This window comes from Andrographis paniculata, unplaced genomic scaffold (assembly GCF_009805555.1).
Source record: "Andrographis paniculata isolate CXL003 unplaced genomic scaffold, ASM980555v1 Contig54END, whole genome shotgun sequence".
NCBI classification, from domain to species: domain Eukaryota; kingdom Viridiplantae; phylum Streptophyta; class Magnoliopsida; order Lamiales; family Acanthaceae; genus Andrographis; species Andrographis paniculata.
The window spans coordinates 1,501,649-1,524,548 of NW_026137589.1; the positions used below are offsets into that span (position 1 = coordinate 1,501,649).

At 29.0% G+C, this 22,900-nt stretch overlaps 2 protein-coding genes and 1 long non-coding RNA gene across 4 annotated transcripts; 1 reads left to right on the forward strand and 2 right to left on the reverse strand.

The window, feature by feature from the left end:
* Positions 1–327: 327 nt before the first annotated feature.
* LOC127255986 (UV-B-induced protein At3g17800, chloroplastic) lies at positions 328–4,176 on the forward strand. Of its 2 annotated transcripts, XM_051281802.1 has the most exons (4): positions 328–510; positions 1,236–1,513; positions 2,960–3,775; positions 3,890–4,176. In XM_051281802.1, the coding sequence occupies exons 1-3, from the start codon at positions 376–378 to the stop codon at positions 3,771–3,773; spliced, it is 1,227 nt and encodes a 408-aa protein (XP_051137759.1). In that variant the 5' UTR covers positions 328–375; the 3' UTR covers positions 3,774–3,775; positions 3,890–4,176. The 2 variants fall into 2 exon arrangements, with proteins under 2 accessions (XP_051137759.1, XP_051137758.1); XM_051281801.1 differs by lacking the exon at positions 3,890–4,176 and having other exon boundaries at positions 2,960–3,874.
* A 10,882-nt stretch (positions 4,177–15,058) lies between these two features.
* Positions 15,059–17,172, reverse strand: LOC127255797 (uncharacterized). The gene is made up of 4 exons (XM_051281536.1): positions 16,746–17,172; positions 16,241–16,575; positions 16,080–16,146; positions 15,059–15,558 (listed from the first exon to the last, which is right to left on the reverse strand). The coding sequence occupies exons 2-4, from the start codon at positions 16,516–16,518 to the stop codon at positions 15,400–15,402; spliced, it is 504 nt and encodes a 167-aa protein (XP_051137493.1). The 5' UTR covers positions 16,519–16,575; positions 16,746–17,172; the 3' UTR covers positions 15,059–15,399.
* A 3,288-nt stretch (positions 17,173–20,460) lies between these two features.
* LOC127255799 (uncharacterized) lies at positions 20,461–22,900 on the reverse strand. Its single transcript, XR_007839718.1, has 3 exons — positions 22,858–22,900; positions 22,455–22,649; positions 20,461–20,791 (listed from the first exon to the last, which is right to left on the reverse strand). It is a non-coding gene; the product is annotated as an uncharacterized LOC127255799 (long non-coding RNA).

Below are 22,900 nucleotides of genomic sequence, written 5' to 3' on the forward strand. Positions count from 1 at the left end.
ATATTCAAAACATATCATTAAAATATATTTATATCATATCAAATAATTAATTCAATTAAAAATTTTACTATTCAAAATAAAAATCTCACAGATAAACAAGCAATTAGTAGAACTCTACTAATTCACAATAACACAAATTTCAACTTTCATCCCAAACAAATCCCTATATCCATAATCCAATGCTTTTACGAACTTCCTACGCCCAAGAATGAACGAACCCTTCATTTCCTCATATCAACTAAAATATGACACGGTGAAATTCTAGAAAGTACTGAGGGGTATTTTGGGTATTTAAAGGGTTTATATGTAATTTAATAAAGGAGAAAAAATAAATCAAAGAACGGTGGCTTCTCTGTACAGACGGGAATTGAATTGATGGCCCAAGTTTGCGGAGCATTACCAGACGCTTCCGTGGTTCTTCTGTCCGCCGGTGGCTGCCGTTCGCCGGAGCTCAGGAACTTCAACTCATTATGTGATACCAAGTTCTTTCTCTCCTATGGTTTCCCCAAAGTGAGAGACGCTACTCTCTTCTTTATTTATTTTCTTCGAAATGATTTTTTTTTTTTTTTTTTGAAAACTTTCCTTTTCCACTTTTGATGATTGGAGTTGCTGTAACTTGTTGAAGCATGGTGAAAGTTAGATTGCATCGTTGCTTTTTAAGGCTTCATGAGATGAATAGTCGTTTGCGTTTGGAATGAGGACAAAATGATTGATAGTTTTCCGTTATTCTGGTGGAGCATTAATTTAATATATGTTACCGACATATTCTCGCTTTCGAATGATGTTATCTACAGGAAGTATCCGATTTAGTATTTAATTACTTTTGTATGTTGATGCTCTGCTAATACCTAATGTAATTTATAAAGTGAAAATCCATTGATTGGGGAAACTATCTCTGTATGAGGTTTCCGAACTCGTATATTTAGAAGGTCATCATCCTCTTAAGATCAGAATCTTAGATACTTGATTTTGTTGTATACAGCTTGTGTTTGTGTAGGTGATGTGTAACTAAAGCCGTTTTGATTTTTTGTAGAATACCTCTGAGTGTTCTGTTTGATATTTTGGATGTATACCAGAGATTTACTCACAAGCCTGTTCATGGATGTTGGTGACATGTGATGGCATTTTTAATCTGTTCAAAATCGACAATCTCTCAAATCTAGATAATTATTGTTGTTGTCGTTTTTGTTGTTATTATTACTAGTTTTCTTTCTTAACATAACTTCTTGATGTAGAATTATTCTTCTCATAATCCAAAGTTAGCTGTTGGGTCACAAAAGCTGAGAACAAGGAGTTTTATGGTCAGAGCTTCTGGAAGCTCAGATGGTGATCATACCCCACTGGCTCCACTTGAACTGGAATCTCCGGTTGGTCAGCTTCTGGCCCAGATTTTGCAAACTCACCCGCATTTACATCTAGCAACTGCTGAGCAGCAGCTTGAAAATCTAAAAGTCCAAAGGGATGATGAGAAAGATCAAATGGCGCCATCATCTCAAGATCTGCTCCTCTATAAGTATGTCATTTATTTTTTTATTTTTTATTTTGGCATAGTTATTGTGTGTATATATATGTGTGTGTGTGTGTACACAGGCTTGGCATACATGAAAATAACATTATAATTCTCATGTTTAATACCCTGTACCTGAATGACTGGACTTCCTGGTTGATTGTAGTGGTTATAGAATGCAGATCTTTTAATCTAGGCTTACTTAAGGATGGATTGCTTGATCATTTACATGTCGTAGACTCAAGTGCAAAAGGGACTTACTGTGTTTTCTGCTGTTTATCTGCCTTTTCAGGTTCCACCTATAGTTTAACAGGTCTCTCGGAACTTTATTGATGTTTCAATTGAGTTGTGCTGGGGTTGTGCCTGTGAATCAATGCTTTGAGTCAATTGGGGTGTGCTTGTCTTTTGGTTTTATGTAATGTTTTGTGAGAGAGAATAGTATATATATTTTTTAGAAGCCTAGGGATTGCAATAGTAGAGAGAAAAAAAGTTTCTAAAAGAAGAGAGCCTTGTGTGTTTTTCTTTAATTGGATATTGTAGCTTTTATGAAGGGGATATAGATGGTTTGTGAGGTTATTTTTTTTCAAACTATATATTGGAAGGGAAAATTTTAGCCGAAATTCCGATGATCATATTTTTGGAAATAAAGCATGGTGAGGTTCCCTTCAAGGACTCTAGGGTAGATTTGAAAGTTATCAATTGAGTGTGCCGTCCGTATGATTTGTGGCACCAATAGTGCTGGTTAAGGAACTGAAAATAAATAGAAGGCTTTCTCAGACTGAAATCTTTCTGTAATCTGTGATCCCACCTACAATCCTCATCTTCATTGTGGTTTGGTTTTAAATTTTAGGAATATATGGTTTACGATCTAGATTTTCTGGTTAGACATTCTAGCGGTCCATGTAGGACATAAAGGTCGCAATTCAACTAGTGGGTAAGGTAGTGTTAATGTACCTATCAAACATATCAACCACAGATTAGAAAGCTGGATGGAGAATTTGAGAATCATGTGTTAAATGTGGTTCTTGATTGAAGGTATTTTGGAAATAGAAGATATCAGGTTGGTAAACATGACCGAAGTCACTTAGAATTATTTATTGAGAAAAGATTAATCTCCTAACTTAATTGATGGCTGTTCATAATTAATTATTTTTGTGCTCAATGGGAAAACAATAAAATAAAATAATTGAAACGAACAATCTGTTATATGAATTGGCCTCTGAAACAAGTTTGACATTCACTACTCTGTTCATATTAAAATTAGTAGTATTCTATTATTATTATTATTATTATTATTATTATTATTATTATTATTATTATTATTATTTTTTTTTTTTTTAAATTGTGTTTCTGGAAATAGTTTTAGGTTATTGTAAGTATTAATTATATATGATGGTGATTAATGATCAAGCTACTGGTCGGTTGATGAACAAACATCTTTAATGCTTTCAGGAGAATAGCTGAGGTGAAAGAGAAAGATAGGAAGAAAACTTTGGAGGAGATTTTATATTGCTTGATTGTACAAAGATTTGTAGATAAAGGTATATCAATGATCCCTAAAATATCAGCAACTTCAGATCCTGCAGGCCGTGTCGATCTTTGGCCAAATCAAGAACAGAAATTGGAATCAGTACACTCTCCAGAAGCATTTGAGATGATAATGAGTCATCTATCTCTTGTTCTTGGCGAACGGGTTGTTGGACCCCTGGACACAATTATACAGATCAGTAAGATAAAACTTGGCAAGCTCTACGCCGCATCAATCATGTATGGATATTTTCTCAGAAGAGTTGATGAAAGGTATCAACTTGAAAGATCTATGAACACACTCCCCGAAGGCTTTGGCGAGGATCTGGTCACATTTGAAGAGCCCAAACCAGAAAGACAGCTATGGGATCCCGACTCTCTGATACGTATCTATCCTGACGATGGTGATGGGGGAGGGATTTTGAATTCCAGCAGTGAGGAAAAATCGTATAAATTGAGGTCATATGTTATGTATTTGGATGCAGAAACACTGCAAAGATATGCAGCCATGAGATCTAAAGAAGCATTATCATTGATCGAAAAGCAGACGCAGGCCTTGTTTGGAAGACCTGATATTACAGTTAAGGATGATGGTTCCCTCGACACATCTAATGATGAAGTCGTCTCGCTTACATTTTCAGGACTAACAATGCTTGTACTTGAGGCGGTTGCTTTCGGATCATTTCTCTGGGATGCAGAAAGTTACGTCGAATCCAAGTATCCTTTCATAAACAGCTAGAGGTACACTTTGTAAATTGTTTTACTTTTCAAGAACCCAATAATATGCTTGGCACTTCCGTCCAATATAATCAAATTCCGGAATTTAAGCAGTTTGTTCAATGGTATTTCATCCAGTTTGTTCTTCAGAGATCAAAGAAGTTTAAACCAGGCATGGAGAATGCAAGGCTAAGCTAGAGTTTCTGTAAGATTCTGATTCAATTTGAATTTCTATATTGAGAATTTGATGAAAGAAGTTTGGGTTAGAAGCAAAAGTTACAAAATGGTTATGGAAAAATCAATTAGTGAAATAATATGCAGTACATTCGATGAACATAGAAATGGAAAAAGCATGGGCAGAGATGAAATTTTTTTACTAGTGTAAAAATTGCAATAATGATGACTAGAATTTACCATTCTCTTAAATATGGAATTTGAAAATTAAGTGTGAAAAGGTACAGAAGTAACTGTGGTGGGTCCTCCTCCAGGCTGATGCAATATTTGATAAGTATAGTGGTGATTAAGGCCATTTTCAATTCATCAATTTCATTTATCCAGTTTTAACTCCAAATATGCTATTGTTACTACAGTAATTTTATTTCAACCATAATTGTATTTTTTACTATTATTCTTTGAATATTCAATTTTTCATATTATTTTAAATTACTTTTTATTTTTATAATTTAAAATAAAATTTATGATTTTAAAAATTAAAAAAATTAAAAAAATAAAATAAAATAAAGCAACGTCAATTATTTGATCGTTGTACCGTAGCAACGTCAATTTTTGGCATTGGATTTGGCATAGGTCGGAGACAACCCACGCCAAAAAAGCTGGGTTGGAGATGTAGTAAGGGTGTGTTTGTTGGGAGATTGGATTTAGAATACAGTATTCATTCTATTTTTTTTAAAAAAAATATCAAATTAAATACTTATTTTTTATTTTTTATATTATACTAAAAATTAATTTTATATTCAAAACATCAAATCAATACCTATTTATATCATATTGTACAACTATTCAAATTCAAATTTTTTAATATTCAAATTTCAACTCAAAATTCAAACCCTCCAACAAGAACCAATGTCATTAAAGTGTTTTAGGTACTTTGCTTCTAAATGAAATTCACCGTTCGATCCAGCATTGGATGGCTGAAATATATTGTGATTGTTTTCGGTCAACGTGATATATTACTAATACTAGCGGCAATATCAGTGCTTATAATTATAAAAAAAAATTGCAGTGTCAATTAATATGTATATGTATTTTTAATTTTTTGATAAATTTAAAAATAATAATAATTTTATAAAAGATAATAATTAAATAAATAACAATGTCTAAAATAATTAAAAAAATAGTATTATTTAAAATAAATTATAAAAATAATTTTAAAAACTACGAATTAATATCTAATAATGATAATTGTGATTTACTATGTGTGTTTGTTTGGGGGTTTGGATTTTGATTTGGTATTTAAATAGTAAAAATTTTGAATTTGAATAGTTGTATGATGTGATATAAACAAGTGTTGATTTGATGTTTTGAATATAAAATTGATTTTTAGTATAATATAAAAAATAAAAAATAGATATTTGATTTGATATTTTTTGGGAAAAAAAATAAAATAAACAGTATATTTAAAATCCAATCTCCCAAACAAACACATCCATATATTTGGATTCTTAACTATATAAAATTGTTACTTTCATAAGTAATAAATAAAAAATAGCAGAGAGATTATAACTCAAATAGTCCAGCTCTCATTTTGCATGTAAATAGTTAGCGATTTGAACCATTAGATAAAAAAAGAGAAAAAGAAAGAGAAAAAGAAATAAAAAGAAAGACTACACACAGATAAAATAGTTATATAATATAAAAAAAATAGGTAAAAAATATATTTTAAGTAGTTATATAATTTTTTTGGATTGTACAAACAACGCCTTAAACTCGATATTTAAGAATAATTCACATACTATTGACATTAAATTAATTATGATACAAATATGAAATTTCTTTTTGATTTGTACTTTACAGAAAAAAAAATACTATTTTACCAAATGATTGTTACTTTACAAAAATACAAATTTTGTATTAAAACAACGAATCAAATTTTTTGCTATAAGAAATTAGTATTCATATCACTAAATTTACAATTTTATTTTTGATATATAAATATTGTTGTAATGAAAAACAATGATATTATTTTCCAAATTTCTTTGCATTCTTTTTACATTCTTTTTCCTTCAATATCTTCATCATATAGTTACAGTGCCGATGATGTAAAACAATATGAAGAATTAAATGAAGACAACAATAGATTCAAAAAGCAATAGTAACAATGAGGCTTCTACAATTTCTAATATATAACATAAAAGTTAAAACTTTATCTCAATTTCGCTTTCAACCACCGATCCTAGATTGATTGGGCATGTCTCCCGGCCAACATCCCATCACCCTTGAAGCCTCCACTCTAAATTCTTTTTCATTTTCCTTCCGTTTATAAGCGAATTACAAAAGACAATTAATATTGATCTGGACTCGCATAGAGCTAGAATAAGAAGACAGATTCGTAAAGTCATATTCGCGTACAATGCCACAGTAGCTCCAAACTTGGTCAGCCATGGCCGTCGAAGAACACCTGCAGCGTCCCCAACTCATGCCTGGAAACCGACGTCAAAATCTCCAGCAACGGACCCACGGACATGCTTTTCCATTTCAGCTGCGCTAGAAATTCAGAAGAAAAAAAAAACATCACAATCCCTTGGGTTGGTGATTTAGTTGTACGTAGAGTGTGAAAATATTTCTATAATACTGTATTTATAGTATAAACATTAAGATTTATATATATATTTTAATAAAAATAATTTTCCTTTGCAAATATACTAAGGGCATTTCATTTATTAAAATAATTAAATACTTCTCTTGTACAAAAAGGACTAAAGAGAGTCTACAAACAAAATGTATGAATATATATACAAACGACTATATATATTATTACTGTTACTATTTTTTATTACTATAATAATATTTTATTTTACTAAGAAAAAAATTGCACTAATAAAAAAAAGAAAAATAAATAAAATTATTAAAAAATTCATGATTTAAAATCAAATAATAAGTTACTATTAACTTAAATATTAATAACTAAATGTATGAAGTAATTTTTATATAATAATACTCTCTCCGTCGCATAAATATAGTATTAATTGGATTGTATACGAGATTTAAGAAATATTGATATTATATTAATAGTTGTAAAAAGTATGGATAAAAGATTTTTTTTTACCCTTGTGAGTGTATTAGTGTAAAAAGTAGCGACAATTGTGTAATAAAAATGAAAAAGTAGGGGTAGTTTTATGATGATATGGTTATTTATGGAAATAAGACTATTTTTTTTTGGACGGACGAAAATGGTAAACAAGACTATTGTATTGGGACGGAGGGATATATATTATAATTAAGATATGTTTAGATAAAATATTATTATGCAAAATAAAAATATTTATTATATCTATTTTTATCTTTTTACTATACTCAGATTATTAAAAAAAAATACCGATTATGTTTTATATCTTATAGTAATATATATTTAAAGAATTTATAATTAATAAGTATGAAATAATATTTCTCTTAAAAAGTGTTCTCGTAAAATATAGGATAAAATATTAATTTTTAAAAATATATATAATTAATCACTATGCATGTCTCAATTTAAATAAAGGGTAAATTGTTTTTTTAGTCCCGTAACTGACCCCCTTATCATTTTAGTCCCGTAAGTGGAGCCTGTCGCAAACTAGTCCCATAAGTGAAATTTTTTTCGCTATTTAGTCCTCCGGCGCCGGGGACGCCTGCGTGGCTAGCCGGAGGTGACGTGTCCGCCAGGTATCCCGCCAGTTCAGCGACACCTGGCGGACACGTGGATTTATTATTTTTTTCATTTTTTTAAATATTTTTAAATATTTTTTTTAATTGGACCAAATAAAAAAAATACAAATAAAATTACAAATAAATTTGTTGGTGCAAACCCAATCCCACATCGGAAGTTGCGAAGAAAATTCGACACCTTATAAGTCCCAAGTGAACTCCACTAGTATGAGGCCTTTTGGAGGATATCCAAAAACAAATCCGTGCGGGCTCAGCCCAAAGCGGACAATATCATACTAGTGTTGAGTTGACCCAGTCCCAACAGTGGTATCAGAGCCCGGTTAAATGATGAAGTGGACTGGGTGGCATTGGGCATTGGTTGTGGTGGGCTCGCCCTCGTGACCTGCGGATGAGCCTTGTGTCGAAAGTCTCCTGGTGTTGTTGGGTGACCCAGTCCCAACAGTGGTATCAGAGCCCGGTTAAATGATGAAGTGGACTGGGTGGCATTGGGCATTGGTTGTGGTGGGCTCACCCTCGTGACCTGCGGATGAGCCTTGTGTCGAAAGTCTCCTGGTGGTGTTGGGTCGGTCCCGATTGAGGTAGTCAACTAGTGTTGAGTTGACCAAATCCCAACAAAATTAAAAATAAGTTTTTTAAAAAAGTTAGAAAAATGAAAAAAAAAATAAAAAAATCTACGTGTCCGCCCGGTGTCGCTGACCTGGCGGATACGTCACCTCCGGCGAGCCACGCGGGCGTCTCCGGCGTCGGAGGACTAAAACAACAAAAATTCTTTACTTATGAGACTAGTTTGCGACAGACTCCACTAACAGGACTAAAATGATAAGAAGGTCTAGTTACAGGACTAAAAAAACAAACACTTTACTCTTAAATAAAATAAAAATTACCAATGCAATGACCAATCTAATTGTACAATCAATAAAAAATATTAAAAAAAAAAATCAAAATTTTGAGATATGTTTAGATAAAAATATTTATATCTATCTCATTTTTTACTATACTCAATTACTAAAAGATAAATAAAATATTGATTATGTTTTATATCTTATAGTAATATATATTTAAAGAATTTATAATTAATAAGCTTGAAATAATAATTTTCTTAAAAAAAAATGTTCTTGTAAAAAATGGAATGAACAATCTAAAATAATTAAGCTATACAAAATATCTTATATATTCGTATAAATATACTATATTTACAAATATACTTTTATTTTTATTTTTATTAACGTAGCATATATTTAAAAAATAACTATTAATTATAATTATATTTTTTACAATATAAAAAATAGAAATAGTAAAAATACAATTACATCAAAATATATATTTATTTTTTGTATATTATGAAACTAGCTTGAATCTCGTGCTACACACGGTAATGTTACGTCAAATATATTGTAATATAATTATATATTTTAATTTATATAATAATTTTGTATATTTTAAATATATACTATTTTTTAAGTATAATTTATGAGATAAATATATATAGTATAAGTATACATAATATTATACAAATTTATATAAGTAAAAGTAAAACATATAAGAAGTATATAGAATAGTATACATGCAGCAACGGAGAAAATATACAAATTATAAAATTTAAGTAAGAATTGTTTTAATAAAATACAACAAATCTTGAAATTTCAAGAAATAGAAAACAAAATAATTATAATTGTGAAGATCTTTTTATGAAACGTGCATATTATTTACGTCAATTTACTCTCATAATCTGAAATACGGGAGATGCAACATCTAGTCTTGCAAACGTTCAAGGCACATCAACGATGAAATAAATATTAATACTACTAAATAAGTTAAAATACAGCTCATCAGATCGGTTTCGAACTTGCTATTTGAATAACATATTCGCAAATTTCTAACCGGTTGGCTGGCATCGAACCGAAATTGAAATTATTTTTTACACGTTTTGTTTCGATTTCTTCATATTCCAAATGTGTAAATCGTCGGTGGCCCTGAGAAGGACGTAAAAATAAAAATAAAAATAATTAAAAAAATAAAAATTTAAAAATTAAATAAAAGGGAAAAAATTAATTTTGGTCTCAATATAATCAAAATTAATCAATTTTGGTCACAATATAAAAAATTCATCAATTTTGGTCCCAATATAACCAAAATTTATCAATTTTGGTCCCAATATAAAAAACTCATCAACTTTGGTCCTAATATAAACAACTTCTATCAATTTTGGTCTCATTATAAACAATTTTTATCAATTTTGGTCTCACCGTTAAAAAATTAACGGAAATTGCTGACGTGGACATGACGGAGGTGACGTGGCAGTTGACCTGGAAAATACACGGCCATGTACAATTATACACAACCATGTTGTTACATGGCCATGTATATTTCAGTGTATAATTATACATGGCCATGTTGTTATACGGCCATGTACAATTAATTATACACGGCCATGTTGTTATAGGACCATCTATATTTCAGTGTATTTTATACATGGTCATGTTGTTACACGGCCATGTACAATTATACACGGCCATGTTGTTACATGACCATGTATATTTCAGTGTATAATTATACATGACCATGTTGTTACACGGCCATGTATAATTCTATACGGCTGTGTATCTTTCTGTTTCGGTCTAAAATTTTAATTTTTTTGTTATATTTTTAATTTTTTTTTTTAAAATTTAGAATAGTTGATATAGTTAAAATGAAAAAAAATAATCATAATAATCATAATATAATTAAAATATATCAATTTTAGTTCAAATATAAGTATTTATCGAGTATGTTCTTTTGGAAGATTTTGTCTAAAATTATATTATTTAGCAAAAATTTCAATACATTAATTGGATGTTTGTAAGAGAAATTTTTTTGCTAAATAGTAGAATTTTAGACAAAATCTTCCAAAAGAACATACTCGATAAATACTTATATTTGAACTAAAATTGATATATTTTAATTATATTATGATTATTATGATTATTTTTTTTCCATTTTAACTATATCAACTATTCTAAATTAAAAAAAAAAATTTAAAATATAACAAAAAATTAAAATTTTAGACCGAAACAGAAAGATACACGGCCGTATAGAATTATACATGGCCGTGTAACAACATGGTCATGTATAATTATACACTGAAATATACATGGTCATGTAACAACATGGCCGTGTATAATTGTACATGGCCGTGTAACAACATGACCATGTATAAAATACACTGAAATATACATGGTCCTATAACAACATGGCCGTGTATAATTAATTGTACATGGCCGTATAACAACATGGCCATGTATAATTATACACTGAAATATACATGGCCATGTAACAACATGGCCGTGTATAATTGTACATGACCGTGTACTTTTCAGGTCAACTGCCACGTCACCCCCGTCATGTCCACGTCAGCAATTTCCGTTAGTTTTCTAACGGTGGGACCAAAATTGATAAAAATTGTTTATAATGGGACCAAAATTGATTGAAATTGTTTATATTGTGACCAAAATTGATGAGTTTTTTATATTGTGACCAAAATTGATAAATTTTGGTTATATTGAGACCAAAATTGATGAATTTTTTATATTGAAACCAAAATTGATTAATTTTGATTATATTGGAACCAAAATTGATTTTTTCCCTAAATAAAAATAATAAGAAATAATTCACATACATAAAATTATATTTTAATTAATAATAAAATTAATTTCACAAATATTTAAAAAATGTATTAATAAAATTATTGTATCAAATAATCATTAAAAACTGCTATTTGTATTTAAATTGCATAAAATATACATATAATGAATTTTAATAAAGAAATTATCTACTAACATTTAATACGCAAAAATATTTAAATAATTAATTATATAACAAAATTTATTTTACAAATATTTAAATATATTAATAAAAATTTTCTATAAAACAATCAACAAAGAATAATTAATTAAAAATATATTACTTAAAATTGATCAATATTTTTAGTAACCAAACAAATGATACAATTAATTAAAAAAAAAAAATTTAAATTTGTGTTTTACAATTAATAGAATTCACCATAAATGGAGTATAGTATAAGATTAGAGATTTGGATTAATATTGGTAGAGTTTTGTAGGTGGTGGACAAATATAAATATGTATTTATTTTAACTTTTATATTTTTTGAAATAACTAGAAAAAAATAAAAATAGATGCATTAACTAATTTAATTGGCTTATTTTAATTTGAACAAAACCCCTATTGTAAAAACTCATAAAACTGTCAACTTGAATAATTTAAAATAATTAAGTTATACAAAATATCTTATATATTCGTATAAATATACTACATTTACAAATATACTATTTTTTTTATTTTTTATTTTTATTAATGTAGCATATATTTAAAAAATAGCTATTAATTATAATTATAGTTTTTACAATATAAAAAATAGAAATAGTAAAGATACAATTACATCAAAATAATTTTTTTGTATATTATGAAATAAATAATTTAATATAGTATATATATATATATAAAATTTAAGAAAAAATAAAAATATTGAAAAATAATCATTATGCATGTCTCACATATTATTTAAATAGAATAAAAAATTATTAAATGCAATGGCCAATCCAATTGCAAAATCAATCAAAAATTTAAAAAAAAAAATTCAAAATTACTTAAAGTTCATGTTTTACATCTTGATGGACCTACAATGAGCTCTTATAATATAATAGTATATATAAGATATATAAGATAAGATATCCCTCCAAACAATTCCATCAAACAAACACACCATACAAAACTTTCAACATTTTGAACTAAAACTAATAGTAAAACGCCTATCATATAGATACTTTAATTTAAAATCCATACTTCTCCGATCCTTGTAATGTCAAAATTCGTAAGAAGTGGCCTAGTGGTGTTAACAATGAATTTGTTACGATGGATTTTTAGGTTCTGAACCCCCCTATATGGAAGTTTCTAGAGGAATTAAGCTTCAAGAAAGCCGTATCCTCGATAGTCATCCCATCTCCAAAACCACTGTTTCGTAATGGTTCGATAGCATCCACGATGCATAAAATTTACCCTGAGAAGGTAAAAAAAATAAAGATCAAATGGTTTAGTAGAACGAAAAATAAAGAAACATCAATAATATATAATTCCCTTGCGAAATTAATGGTTAGAAGAAAACATAAAACAATAGAGAAATTGAAAAGGAACTCACTTGTGAAATTAATTACTAGAAGGAAACATAAAACAACGAAGAAAATTTCTAATAATTCACGTACAAAATTTGTCGCCAAATATCATCAAAGGGTCTGCAAGACTTTCTTTCGGTTGTGTAGAAGAAAGCAAGACTAACGTGCTATTTATTTACTAACAATGTTGAACACGTGGTTGATCGGCATCGCATGCTAAATTAATGTGTGACATGTAATGAGATACGTGTCGGGTCCTTAGTTTATAAAATTTTATTATTTATATGGTGCATACGGTGCTTTATATATTTTGTTTTGGATTTTAAGTTTAAAAAATAATTTTGATTTGATAGATAATTGTGTATTTTTATGAAGAATTGTAAGAACCGAATAATGAAAAAATTGACACAAAATAGCAAGTGACCAAACTTCAATTATTAATAAATATAATTTGCCGTAAAATCAAATATACTTAGATAATATTGCTACACACTATTCATCAACATGAGACATGAGAAAATGAGTGTACTAATGACAAAATAAGTTTACTTTATGCATAATATATATCTTTTTAACTTAAAAAGACACATAATATATATCCTTTTAACCTAAAAAGACACATATTTTATTCCAAATATGTTCTTTTTCCTTTTTCCGCTTGTTTTTCTTTTAACATGACCTTTCAAATGCAATTTTTATGTAAAAGTAACTGTATTTTTCATAAAAACAAAAATAATTAGATAGTATTGCCACACACTATTTATCGACACAATGCACTAGAATATAAGTGTACCAACTACAAAAACACCTATTTTATGCCTAATGTATATAAATACATATATAAATCTATGTAATTTTACATGTAAAACAAAATTGTTTGGATAATATTGCCAGACACTATTTATTAACATAGAACATGATATGAGAGTGTACCATTGACCAAAAAAAGCGCCTATTTTTATGCATAATATATGGGTGTTTTGATTTTGATTTCACATCGAAACCACCATCCACTACCAAAAAATCTGGCTTTCACCATGAAACACTGACTCGTAACATGTTTGTAACAAATACTAATATTAGTTATAGAGCTTATTGTAATAAAAATTCACGACACTTAAAGTTGACCATTTTATCTGTTACGTTAACTTTTTCATAATAAAAACCAAATGATACAAAATAAAGTATAAAATAAATTTGTTACGCAATTATTTTCGTAACAAAAGTATTTATTCTCTTAAATTATATTAAAATGAATTCAAATAAAAAGGAAAAAAATGTTTTTTATTAATAAATTCAAGTGCTGAGGCATCCTGCGCTTAGAGCCTAGGTCAAGTTCAATCATGAATGAGTGTGTGGGGTTTAAAAAAAATAGCAAAAGTAAGAGAAAATTTATAGAGTTAGAATAAAATATCTTTTTAGGTTAAATATATATACATGTGTATTGGTTTGTCTAATTTTAATTTAAATAATATTTTGTAAAAAAAAATAATATATTTTTATGACAAACTATATGAGTTGAATGATATGGCCTAGTATCCGAAAGGATCGCACAAATTATAAATGATGGACACATGGTTAATCTAGATCATGCATGAAATTTGAGTGCGACATGTATTTTAATACTTGTCGAGTGTTGGTTCTGGATTTTTTGCCACATTTGAATATATTTAATTAGCTTTCGTTAATTACAATGTCAGATTCTCCATTATTCATTCATAGTCCCCGCCGGATGAGCTCCTAGGAGTCCGCAAAAATCACCAACATTGTTCAATTGAAAGTTTTCGATAATCTTAAAAACAAAAAGAACTAAGATATGTTCAAGTAATTTTTTAGAATAACTGAAGAAACAATTTAAACTTATACCTATTTGACAAAATATATTTAATGTGTTCAAAGTTTCTATTGTATCCATTTGAGGATAAGTACAAAATATTGCCAACCCATTGAAAATATTAAAATGATTATTGTGTTATCAAACGCCAGTAGCCTACAAATGATTACAACTGGTAAGCCACACTATTTTGGTGTGTTATTTCGAAAAACATCACTAAAAACTAAAATAAACTATAAGTTATGTTCTTTTGTGAATTTTACCGCAAATTTTTACTATTCAGATTCTTTTTTTTCTCCAAAAATATCACATCAAACAATTTTATTTTTTTATATTATACTACAAATTTATTTTACATTCAAAATATCACATCAACCTCTATTTATATCACATCAAACAACTATTCAAATTCAACCTTTCACTATTAAAAAATCCAAACCCAAAAACTAAAACCCACAAACCATAAACAATAAGAGAATATAAAATTCTTTCAATTACAAAAAGTACAATTCTCGTCCTCATTTTTACATTATCTTGATTGCTAAAATCTTGATGACAGAATTGGACTTCTAGAAGGCGGGCCGGGTTAGACAGCGCGCCTTACATAACTATACTTTATTGTGAGGCATCGGTAAGGGGACGGAGCTAGAAGGTTGCATTCCGGCGCCGACATACTTTTCCATGCCACATTAAAAATGCGGATAGTCTCCACCACCACACCTTGTCGTAATGGTTCGATAGCATCTATCTACACTACAAAACACTTACATTTGATGCGTGGATCTATGCATTTCTTGTGCTTTCACATCACCTATAGCAATTCTTTCTCGGCTTGCAATTACAAGCCGTTGCCGTTTCAGATTCGCAATATTTATCGAAGGAACTTTATCTTCAAAAAATGGTTCAAACATCGTTGGATTTTCCTATCAAACGAAACATGTTGGTCAAAACAATAATCTACAATTGTTAGATTTATTGGGACAATTAATTTTATTTTGATGACAATCAAATATAATCTCAATGTTTTGAATAACAATCTAAATTATTATCTAATATTATTCTTTGATTTGTTAGCTAAATCTATGATGGATGGATTTATTTAATTATAAAAATCAACGAGTTACTATGACCTACTCTATATAAAAATAATAATAATAATAAAAACAACTCCATCGTGTTCGTAGAGCTAAGATTTGGAACAATAAAAGAAAACAAACACCGATCTACCTTTTGGATACAACCAAAAAACTATTTCTCATTCTCTTTCTAGGATAAGCAATGACCGGATGTTTGAGATCTATGATTTATTTTTCCATAGCATTCTATATGTTTTAATGGATATATTCTAACATCAACATTATACCAAATATGCCAAAAAAATCCATATGTAATTAAGATTAGTGTCAAGAACACCAAATATTAATTCTCCACACTATTTGTTCACCTTTAGACATTTTACCACCATTCTTCTATACTTCTCATGATCATCTTCATCATCTTCCAATGATGCCCTATCAGAAATATAAAAAAATAAATTGAATAACACCAACAACAGTGATGGACATATTAAATTAATTCATTGCTTAAAACAGCAGGCAGAGGAACCTGAAAAGGCAATTCCGTATGTGGTAACTTGGATTATCAATCTTCAATTCCAAAAGATCGACCTGGCTCCGCAGTTCGCAAGCATTGCTTTGTTTACCTCCATGCAGGCTGAATCCATTGAAGCGTATAGGGCAAACATAGTCGATCAGTGCTCTGAGTGTGAGTGCGTGGAGTGCCGCCGTCACTGTCAGTGTGATTGTGTGTATATGGAACAACAAAATCACACTGAAGTTTCTAGAGGAATTAAGCTTCAAGAAAGCAGTATCCTCGATAGACATCGCGTCTCCACCACCTCAGTATCGTAATGGTTCGATAGTATCCATGACGCATAAAATCTACTCTCATAAGGTTTAAAAATAAAAAAAGGAAAGTTATGTTAATTTACAAAGAGTTCAAATGACTTATTAGAACGAAAAACAAAGAACATTAACAACTAACGTGCTTGTGAAATTAATTACTAGAACAAAACGACATAAAACAATGAAGAAAATCGCTAATAACTCACTTGTGAAAATCGTCGCCAAATATCGTGAAAGGTGTTAGTTTTAGGATCGATAGTACTAAATCAAAAACAAGTTCGAAAGGAACAAAATAGAATTTTATTAAAGAACCGGAACAAGAAAAAAAGTTGAAACACAATCGAAACACGCTATATGGCTCAAATTTTTGTAGGTCAGCCACTATTATCAAATAGGAGACTAAAACAACGACGAACACCAGCACCCAAGAAACACCTATCTTCTACCCAAAGAATCGAAACCCCACTCTCGCAATGGAAACGGAATGAAAAGAGAATTCGAACCGTAAAAATCCTCACAAACACTCCCCAGAGTACACATCGAAAATAACCTCTCAATTTCACGGTGAAAAATCACCGGAACCACCGGTATTGCAAGTGAGATAGAGTGAGAGAGAAAGAACCAACGGCGCACACATAGTATTGTGTGTTTTGTGGTGTGGTGCAACAATATATATTAAACAATGAACGGTTCATATTGAAGCCCTAGGATGGATGGCTGGGATTTGATCTGGGGAGACGGGTTGCATGTGGGTCGGGTCAGCGTGGGGTTTAGATCGGGTCGCAGCTCATAGAAAGGCAATGATATGGATGCGGGTCAGACGGGTCGGATCTACGGGCCAAAATACAACGAAAGGCTTTGCCAGACCAATGTTATATTTATTATCTAACGATGGTGAACACGTGGGCAGTCCGCTACATGCACAAAATTAGTATGTGACGCATATTGAGATACGTGTCAGACACTATTATAGTGGACACGTGGTTTATGCGCTTCACGTACGAAGTTAGTCTGTGACGTGTATTGAGATACATGTGAGACACTATTTTGGTGAACACACAGTTGATCCGTTTCATGCACAAATTAGTGTATGGCATGTATTGAGATACGTGTCAGCTACTATTTTTTGTGAAATGTGGTTGATCCGCCTCATGCATGAAATTAGTATGTGATGTTTATTGAGATGCATGTCAGACATTATTTTGGTGAACACATGCTGGATCCGTTGCATGCACGAAATTTGTGTGACACGTATATTGAGATACATGTTAGATATTATTTTGGTGACACATTGTTGATCCACATCATGCAAGGAATTAGTGTGTGTTGTGTATTGAGATACGTGCCAACCACTATTTTGGTGAACACGTGGTTGATCTGCTTCATGCACGGAATTAATGTGTGGCGCATATTGAGATGCGTGTTAGACATTATTTTGGTGAACACATTGTGGATCCACTTCATGCACGAAAATGAGTGTATTAACTACAAAAAATGACCTATTTTATGCCTAATCTATATCTTTTTAACCTAAAAAAGAATCATATTTTATTCTAATTCTGTTTTTGTTTTTAGTTTGCTTGTTTTGCTCTGACTTTTTAATTGCACTATACATGTAAAAGTATATATATTTTGCGTGTCAAACAAAAATGCTTAGATATTATCGCCACACATTATTTATCAACACAAGACACAAGAAAATAAATATATCAACTACAAGAAAGACCTATTTTATGCCTAATATATATCTTTTTAACCTAAAAAGATTCATATTTTATTCTAACTATGTACTTTTTCGTCTTTTTAATTTTTTTTATTTTAGCACGAATTTTCAAATATATTTTATATGTAATTGTATTTAGAAAGATACATGTAGTTTTAAGTAAAAAAAAAAAAAAAACTGTTTAAATTTCTAGACATTCCTTATTAAAAAGAATAAACTAATCAAAATATTTGGGATGGAGAGAATAATAGATATTATAAGGGGAAAAAAATCCATTATTTAATGATATCCATTTAATTTGATGGAATTGTAAATTTAAAAGACATTTATTTTTCTTTTGACACCTATAAAATATCATAAACGATATTTTTGTCGTTGCGAGAAAAAAAAAAATAATAATCAAAATCAAACGTCAAAGCTTGCTTTGATATTAGAATACATATGATTGTAATGTCAAGTGTGAAGTCGAGTGTTTAATTCAAACAATGACTATCTCCTATTAATAATACCAAGCAATTAAATGGAAATTGAGGGTGAATTTACTTTACAATTTTTCATATTTTATTCTTCAAAATGTTTACTATTCCTGTAAACATACATTGTTTCCATAATATCGATATTTTGTGTCGATGTCAGATAATCATTACCAAAAAATATTAATTTAACTTCATAAAGTGGTCTTCGAATTTGAATATCACTCCAATTGTGTGCTAAATGTAACTATTTGGGCTATTAGTTAGATTAAGCCTATATTAAGTGATCTATTAATTTATTGGGCTTAAATGTATTTAGTAAGTGCGGACCTCCTATGTGCAAAAACCCGGTAACTTATTAATTAGGTGATGAGACCAATTAATAATAAGGGATATAAATTAGGGTTGTGATCCCAGGTCTAGACGCAACATCCATTACTTTTCATATCTCATCGTGAGAGTAACGACAGAAACCACATGCGATTTTCTCAGGAGGGACTGCGTCATAAACTTGAAGAAAACAAAACCCTCTGTCAATTTGCAAATTCGAATCCGACTATGCTGAGAAATAATGTTATATCTAATTTGTTTTATTTTTTATCTCAATTATTTCAACACGACATATCCTAGACTTAGGTTTAATTCCTGATAAGTTCCAACAAGACCATTTTCTTAAAGCTTCGGAATTTTCCTTAGAATGGTGTCCGAAGAGTAAAATTCGACGTCGCCCTTTCAATGGTCTCAAAAATTTCGAGACGAAATCCAAAGCTGCAGGCATCATAGGTTAATATTAATTCCTACTTGTCTCGGAATTTTTGAGACCACTTTTTTTGGGTTTTGGATTTCCGAAGCATTTATCTCGCTCTTAGATTTCAATTATACATCAAGAAATATGATCATTTAATTTTAAATATATGGATAAATCTAATCATTCAAGGAAGCACTTAAAAATTATTCGAAACGATAAATTAACATAAACAAAATCACTTGACGATTGCAATTGTCATTCAACAATGATGGCGAGAAAATAAGAATGCCTCTCTGTAGCAAAGAGATTATAACTCAAATAGATCAGCTCTCATTTTGCATGTAAAAAGTTAGCGATTTGAACCATTAGATAAAAAAAAAAAAAAAAAAAAAAAAGAAAAAGAAAGAGAGCGAGGGAAAGAAAGAGAAAGAGAAACCGCACAAAATAGTTATATAGTATAGAAAAAAGCGGGTAAAAAACATATTTTAAATAGTTATGTAATTTTTCTGGATTGTACAAACAACGCTTTAAACCCGATATTTAAGAATAATTCACATACTAGTGACATTAAGTTAATTATGATACAAATATGAAATTTCTTTTTGATTTGTACTTTACAAAAAAAATACTATTTTACCAAATGATTGTTACTTTACAAAAATACAAATTTTGTATTAAAACAACAAATCAAATTTTTTGCTATAAGAAATTAGTATTCGTATCACTACATTTAGAATTTTATTTTTTATACATAAATATTGTTGTAATGAAAAACAATGATATTGTTTCCCAAATTTCTTTGCATTTTTTTTACACTGTTTTTCCTTCAACATCTTCATCACATAGTTACACTGCGGATGATGTGAAAAAAATATGGAGAATTAAAAGAAGACAACAATAGATTCAAAAAGCAATAGTAACAATGAGGATTCTACAATTTCTAATATATAACATAAAAGTTAAAACTTTATCTCTGTTTCGCACTCAACCACCGATCCCAAATCGATTGGGCATGTCTCTCGGCCACCATCCCATTACCCTTGAAGCCTCCACTCTAAATTCTTTTTCATTTTCCTTCCGTTTATAAACGAATTACAAAAGACAATTAATGTTGATCTGGACTGGCATAGAGATAAAAGAAGAAGACATATTCGTAAAGTCATATTCGCATACAATGCCATAGTAGATCCAAACTTGGTCAGCCATGGCCGTCGAAGAACACCTAAAGCATCCCCAACTCATGCCTGGAAGCCGACGTCAAAATCTCCAGCAACCAACCAACAGACATGCTCTTCCATTTCAGTTGCGCTAGGAATTCAAATAAAAAAGAAAAACATCACAATCCCTTGGTTGGTGATTTAGTTGTACGTAGAGTGTGAGAATATTTCTAAAATACCGTATTTATAGTATAAAAATTAAGATTTATATATATTTTTTAATAAAAATCAATAATTTTCCTTTGCAAATATACCAAGGTCATTTCATTTATTAAAATAATTAATTACTTCTCTTTTCCAAAAAAGGTGGTTGAGTAACCCAATAGAGAGAGTCTACATTTTGTTCTAAACATGTGTGAATATATATACAAACTACTTTATATATTACTACTGTTATTATTTTTTATTACTATAATAATATTTTATTTTACTAAGAAAAAAATTGCACCAATCAAAAAATAAATAAATAAATAAAATTATTAAAAATTCATGGTTTATACAAAAAAATAAGATAAGATATTGCAATTATTAATTTAAAATTAAATAATAAGTTACTATTAACTTAAATATTAATAACTAAATGTATGAAGTAATTTTTATATAATAATATATATTATAACTAAGATATGTTTAGATAAAAATATTATTATGAAAAATAAAAATATTTATTATATTTATCCTATCTTTTTACTATACTCAATTACAAAAAAAAAATACCGATTATGTTTTATATCTTATAGTAATATATATTTAAAGAATTTATAATTAATAAATTTGAAATAATATTTCTCTTAAAAAGTTGTTCTTGTAGAAAATTGGATAAAATATTAATTTTTAAAATATATATATAATTAATCATTATGCATATCTCACACAATATTTAAATAAAATAAAAATTACTACATGCAATGCAATGACCAATACAATTGCACAATTAATCAAAAATATAAAAATCAAAAAATCAAAATTTCTGAGATATGTTTAGATAAAAATATTTATATGTATCCCATTTTTTACTATACTCAATTACTAAAAGATAAATAAAATATTGATTATGTTTTATATCTTATAGTAATATGTATTTAAAGAATTTATAATTAATAAGCTTGAAGTAATAATTTTCTTAAAAAAAATTTTCTTGTAAAAAATGGAATGAATAATATAAAATAATTAAGCTATACAAAATATCTTATATATTCGTATAAATATACTACATTTACAAATATACTTTTTTTTTTATTAATGTAGCATATATTTAAAAAAATAACTATAAATTATAATTGTATTTTTTTACAATATAAAAAATAGAAATAGTAAAGATACAATTACATCAAAATAATCTTTTTGTATATTATGAAATAAATAATTTAATAAAGTATATATATATAACAACAATTTAAGAAAAAAAATATTAAAAAATAATCATTATGCATGTCTTACACATTATTTAAATAGAATAAAAAACTATTAAATACAATGGTCAATCCAATTGCACAACCAATCAAAAATTAAAGAAAAAAATTCAAAATAACTTAAAATTCATACTTTACATCTTAGTAGACCCCACAATGAGCTCTTATAATAGTATATATACAATATATAAGATAAGATATCCCTTCAAACAATTCCATCAAACAAACACACCATACAAAAATTTCAACATTTTGAACTAAAAATAATAGTAAAAGGCCTATCATATAGATACTTTAATTTAAACACCATACTTCTCCGATCCTTGTAATGTCAAAACTCACATCATAATCGTAAGAGGTGGCCTAGTGGTGTTAACAATGAATTCGTTACTGTGGGGTTTTAGGTTCTGAACCCCTCTACATGGAAGTTTCTAGAGGAATTAGGCTTCAAGAAAGCCGTATCCTTGATAGTCATCCCATTTCCAAAACCACCGTTTCGTAATGGTTCGATAGCATCTACGATGCATAAAATTTACCCTGACAAGGTAAAAAAAAAATAGAGATCAAATGGTTTAGTAGAATGAAAAATAAAAAAAAAAACATCAATAATATATAATTCCCTTGCGAAATTAATGGTTAGAAGAAAACATAAAACGACAGAGAAATTGAAAAGTAACTCACTTGTGAAATTAATTACTAGAAGGAAACATAAAACAACGAAGAAAGTTTCTAATAACTCACTTACAAAATTTGTCGCCAAATATCATCAAAGGGTCTGCAAAACTTTC

Excerpts from the sequence above, each read along its gene's own strand:
- LOC127255986 (XM_051281802.1), top strand. The coding sequence starts at position 376 with ATGGCCCAAGTTTGCGGAGCATTACCAGACGCTTCCGTGGTTCTTCTG. Across the intron at positions 511-1,235 it reads TCTCCTATGGTTTCCCCAAA|AATTATTCTTCTCATAATCC; the intron begins GTGAGAGACGCT and ends TTCTTGATGTAG. Across the intron at positions 1,514-2,959 it reads CAAGATCTGCTCCTCTATAA|GAGAATAGCTGAGGTGAAAG; the intron begins GTATGTCATTTA and ends TAATGCTTTCAG.
- LOC127255797 (XM_051281536.1), bottom strand. The coding sequence starts at position 16,518 with ATGTCTATCGAGGATACTGCTTTCTTGAAGCTTAATTCCTCTAGAAAC. Across the intron at positions 16,147-16,240 it reads ATACGGAATTGCCTTTTCAG|GGCATCATTGGAAGATGATG; the intron begins GTTCCTCTGCCT and ends TATTTCTGATAG. Across the intron at positions 15,559-16,079 it reads TGGTGGTAAAATGTCTAAAG|GAAAATCCAACGATGTTTGA; the intron begins GTGAACAAATAG and ends TTCGTTTGATAG.